Raw genomic sequence first — 6,000 nt, forward strand, 5'->3', positions numbered from 1 at the left:
TAATGATGGTTGATGAGCATGGAAAAATTTATTCAAACGGAAATTCAACATTGTTGTTGTTGTTGTTGCTGTCGGGATGGGCTTTTGTTTTTTTTTTTAGTTTTTTTTTTTTTTTTTTTTTTGAAAGAAAAAAAAACATTTATCACGAATTTTTCTCGTTTGTTTGTTTTTCTGTTTTGTTTGGAAAATAAATTATTTTTTTTGTTTTGGCGCCGATGATTAATTATAGTCGAATGATTTCAATGAAAACGACCGACGACTGAGTGTGTGTGTGTGTGTGTGTGGAATAGATTTGTTTTTTGTTTTTGTTTTTCATAATGAAATTCTTTCCTGTTAAGATTAAGATTTTCATTATCTTACGGAATTTCAGTACATTTCATTCGATCATCATCATTGGTTCTTATTAATCATAGAAAAAATGCTGCTCACCTTGCCATAATTGATAAACAGAATCCATAAACAACAACAACAGCAACAACAAAGATAATTTAATGTGCCTAAATCCGTACCGTAAAAAAAACCGTAGGAAATTTTGGTCTTTTGAAAATTCTCATAACTTATCGGATTAAAAACGACAACGACAACGGCAACACAACAACAACAACGACGACGACGATACAGATACGGTGATAAATAACAATGGACGTTAATTGAAAACAAACAAAATGGTGGAAAAAAATTTTTTTGTAAACATGGAAAATCACTTAGAATTTTTTTTCCAATTTTTTTCGTCAAAATTCTATTTTTTTCATGTGGTTTTTTTTTGTTCTTTGTTTGTTGATTTTTCGAATTTTAATCGATTATATTTATATTTCGATGAACAAATTTTTTTGGTCATGATTCAATCCGATTTTAGCAGTGAAAATTGTATGATTTATGCGTGAAAACATAAACAAACAGCAACAGTTTGTGTGTTTTCCCATATATATATATGAACATCATCAAACAAATTCGTTGATTCTTCTGTGTGTGAAATAATAATAATGTGGCCATTTTTACATTCACAATCATTGATGATCACGATGATTATTATTCTGTATCATCAATTGAATTTCATACAAACATTAGTACATTATGTTCGTAAAGATAATGGTCAAAATTATTCATATAATGATTTTAGCCACCTTTCTGGCTGTGATGGTCCAGTATCGATGAAATTTTTTATCGATAAATTATTATCGATGGCCATTATTGATGATACATTGTATATTTATCAAATGGATCATATTATCGGCATTTATCCGGGCATATCATGGCGTTTTTCGCCACAATTATCCGGTATCTATCTAATGGACGGTATTTATCATGATAATCACCGTTATTATCCAACAATAGTTGATGAATGGCCATTGGATCGAATTGTTAATGAAATTTTTAATCCATTATTTAATGTTGATTCATTTGTGAAACTTGTTGAAGGTGATTTGTCTGAATTCAATCAAATAGTTCCTACATTGTGGCCAAAAACAATAACGAGAATGCGCAATGATGTTAGAGTGACAATTACACGATCAGATCGATTGGATAATGATCAACAACAACAACAATTATCATCATTATCTATGAATCAATCTGGTTGGTTATATTTATCCAAATATTATACCGATGATTATATGATACATTTTTGGCTACGTAATAAACAGACCAATACTGGTTTCAAACATTATATGTATTATGAACATGAACATGAAGAATCAATCACTTTTGGTGAGCTACGTAGTCCTGATGATGAAAAATTCAATCTAATCACAATGAATATTGATGGTGAATTCTATGCACTGGTTATCGCATTGAACCCGTATGGCCAAAAAGGTGTCTATAAAGTACGAACATATCGTGGATCACCACGTCTGAACGAACCATATGGTGAAATTTGTCAGAAAAACAATCCGGATTCAGAAATTATTTATTTGAAATTAAATCTGGATAAACAATGTGAACATTTGACAGCAATGACATTGTTTGAAAATATTGAATTCGGTCTAACTATTAACGATGATCATATTTATTTTATTTCCATTGATGCAGAAATTTTGTTTCGTGTAAACAAATCCATTCTGGCCGCCGTCGAGATGGCCGAAACGGCATTTGTGATTGAAAGATTGGAATTTTTACGATTTTTCCTATGCTTTTGGCCCACACGTTGGCCATTGCCGGGACTATCATTACAATCAATCGAAATGGTAAACGATAGTTTTGTACCGAAATTTTGGCTCCGTCAACATTTCGCCAAGATCGATAATATCATAGTCATATTGATCATAATAAAATTTATGGCCATCTCATTATATATGTTGTATGTTTGCGGTGTACGATTGCCTGAAGAACTGCTGTTGTCAACATTATCGACAAGATCATTTGAATGGATCACCACCACCGCACATCATTAACACTTTTGTGTGTGTGTGTGTGTGTGTATATACTTGCTAATAATTGGGAATTTTTTTCTTAAAAAATAAAATTTTTTCAACAACCAAATTCTGTCGATAAAACACTGGATAAATGTCAACATTTTTTTTTCTTAATGATGATATTATCTTGTCATTCATTCATTTTACTATTAGCTATTTTGTCAATAATTTGGGTCTTGATTTTTCTTTTTCTTCTTCTTTATTTTTGTTTTTGGCCTTTAGTTTGATCTGTAAAAAAAAAACACACAAACATTCATGTATGTCATGTTGATGATGTCTTCCGGATAGACAACAACAACAACAACAGCAACGGCAAACACTTAGTTTAATTAGAATGCTGTTGATGCTGATGATTCTGTGTGTGTGTATGTGAACAGAATCAGGAAACTTGTCTTGAATAGCATAGAATCAAAATCAATGAGAAAAAAAATGTCAGCAAATTCTGTGTGTGTGTGTGTTTTTTATTATTATCATTCTCGTTCGTTGTCATCGTTTTCTTAGATATTCTTCTTCATGGGATGATCCATTCATTCGTTCATTCATTCATTTTCATCATTCTTTTTTTCGATCATGATTCATAATACATAATTCTTGCTGACACATTACACACGAACAATGAATGTATTTTTGGTCGGTCATTTCTAAAATTCTTATAATCTGAATGTTGATTTTTCTTTGATATGATGATGATGAATTTTTTTTTCATGTTTGTTTGCATTCATACACACCATGTGGTTGTGCAAAATGTGGAATTTATTTCTCCATTTTGTTGTTGTTGTTGTTGTTGTTGTTATTGTCACATTGACAACAACAACAACAAATAAAATGAAAGCAATGAATAACTCTGTGACTGTATAATGTACTGTATATTTAAAAAACAGTCATATCAAGAATATGTGACTGAATCATCATCATCATAATAATCAAAGACCAAGCAGAATAAAACCAAAAAAAAAAAAAAAAAAAATTCTAACATCATTTTGACACGCAAACCTCATTTCAATGTCAGAAATATAAAAAAAACAATGAATTTTTGTTTTAAAAAACAAACACACACAACAGCGCCCTCTTTGACTCAAGAATATTCTCTAGTTTTTCAGTTTTTGTTGTTGTTGTTGTTGTTGATAACAGATTGACAACATTATTTTAAATTGAATTAAATTTAATTTAAATCAAATAAAAAAAAATTTATTTTTTTTTGACAATTTCAATCAATGTGAAAATTATTTCAACAACAGCAATCACGGAAATGGAAATTTTTTTTTCTCACTTCATTCAATTCACAAATCTCGATCGACAATGTTCCAATGAATTTTGTCGCTCGGTTTTCTGTTCTTGTTGTTGTTGTTGTTGATCAACTTACCTGAGCATACATGGTACATTATGGAATCCAGAGGGAATTTTTTTTCCGTTTGACAAATTCCATGTTTTTTTTCTCTGTTTTTTTCCCAACTACTACCTGATAATGATGTTGAACATTCCTTGAATTTTTTTTTCTTTTCGTAATGAATTTAACGTTTTTTTTTCTTCTCTCTTTTTTAGGATTAATTCAACATCTGTATATTCATGTTGTGAATCGTGAAAACATTCCTATGAATGGGCCCATTGAATGAATTTGGCTGAATGAAATCATCGTGATGGTTGTATGAAAAACCAAACGATCCATCGATCGATTGTTTGATCGATATTTGTGCATCGATTTTTTTTCTGAATTGGATTCCACTGTGATAATTCAAACGGAAAAAGATTGATGGCCACCAACAAATTTTTTTTATGTACCAAAATTCTTGGTATGATGAAGCGAAGAAAAAAAAATTCAAAAATCATACGACAATCATTCACCATCATCATCATCATTAATCGATCATGAATTGAATGAATCAATTTGAATATATTAAAAAAAAATGAAAAGTGAAATATGAATGAAGAAAAATCATTGAAACAACAACAACAACAACAACAGCATCAGCAACCAACAAATAATGATGATCAGAAATGGAAACGACATCAATTTAAGAATTTGAGACAAAAAAATAATCCCAATCAATCAATGATAATGATTGATATGACAGGAAATATTGAAAATCTAGATGAACCGGATGATGATACAAATGAAATAACATCCATATTGACAACCGCTACGACCACTGCCAAAATGATGATGTTACAACAACAACAGCAACAACATCAACAACAGCCACAATTGATATCCGATTCAACAACATTAGAATCAACTTCCGATGTTAATTTTGGCGCCACATCACCAATACCAACATCAACGGCAACAACACAGCAACGATTATATAATAATCGTTTACAACAACATCCACCACCACCATTACGATTGAAAAAAATGTCACCAACATTTCAAATGTATTCCAGTGGTACAGCCATTAGACGTACATTTTCCATACATTATGATCAAATGATTGATCCATCAATTAATAATAGTGGTGGTAGTGGTAGTGGTAGTTATTCCACAACAACAAGTGGGAGTGGTGGTGGTGGTGTTAATGATTGTAGTTCAATTGATGAATTTATTTCATCACCAGATTTATTATCATCATCATCATCGTCAGCTGCTGCTGCTGCTGCTGCCACCACATTATCATTACCAAATGTAAATAATAGTGGTGATTATCGTAATCAAAAATCATCGACAATAATCAAATGTCCATCATTACCAAATTCACCATTACCAAAATCATTTACATTGAAAATGGCAACAAATACTACTACGACTACGACTACAACGTCAACGTCAACAACCACAACTACGACTGGTAAACAACGTCGTTATCGTCTTACAAAACGTCGTACAATGCCTGGTCGATCAAATTCAGTACCATTTCGTCCGGAAATTGAACAAAATATTAAAAATGTTGATGATGGAGATGATGATGATTCACATTGTTCACAGACAACAACAACAACATCATCAATGAATGCAACAACAACATCGCCATCCACGCCAAGATCAATTGATACACCTGGATCGGCAACAAGTACCGGTAGTAGTACATCATCGAATACAAGTTTACGAAAATTCACATATGGATCAATGGAAACAACATCATTTTTTCATAAACGTTTCAATCAAACAATCAGTTTTCTGCAACGACAAAATAGTTCAGAAGAAGCAATTAACGAACAACAACAACATCGGCTACAATCATCACCATCACCATCACCGACAGCAGCAGCGTCAACAACAACGACAACAACAACAACAACAACAAATATATTACGTTCACCATTACGATCAAATCGTTTTCTACAATTTTCACATCATAAATCCAATTCATTACCGGCAAATGATCCAACAACTACGACTACTACTTCTGCTATTACCACTACGATTGCTACAACCACAGCGATTTCCGATTTACAGCAACATCAACAACAATCAATGATGATGGCAAATTTATCTAAAACAAATTCCACTGAAAATGTTCTGATTAAACAACGTACAATTGATTGTTCATCATTATCATCACAAATAACAAAGAATGATGATGATGATGAATTAATGACGGTGGGAAAATCAGCAACAACAACAACAACAACAATGAGTTTAAATGTACCAAAC

General features: G+C 31.6%; 1 protein-coding gene across 1 annotated transcript; it reads left to right on the plus strand.

Moving 5' to 3' along the window:
- Window positions 1-866: 866 nt before the first annotated feature.
- LOC124490325 (uncharacterized) lies at window positions 867-2,390 on the plus strand. The gene has a single exon (XM_047052796.2). The coding sequence runs from the start codon at window positions 984-986 to the stop codon at window positions 2,388-2,390; it is 1,407 nt and encodes a 468-aa protein (XP_046908752.2). The 5' UTR covers window positions 867-983.
- The last annotated feature ends 3,610 nt before the right edge of the window (window positions 2,391-6,000 follow it).

Source organism: Dermatophagoides farinae, chromosome 4, assembly GCF_024713945.1.
Source record: "Dermatophagoides farinae isolate YC_2012a chromosome 4, ASM2471394v1, whole genome shotgun sequence".
Taxonomy (NCBI): domain Eukaryota; kingdom Metazoa; phylum Arthropoda; class Arachnida; order Sarcoptiformes; family Pyroglyphidae; genus Dermatophagoides; species Dermatophagoides farinae.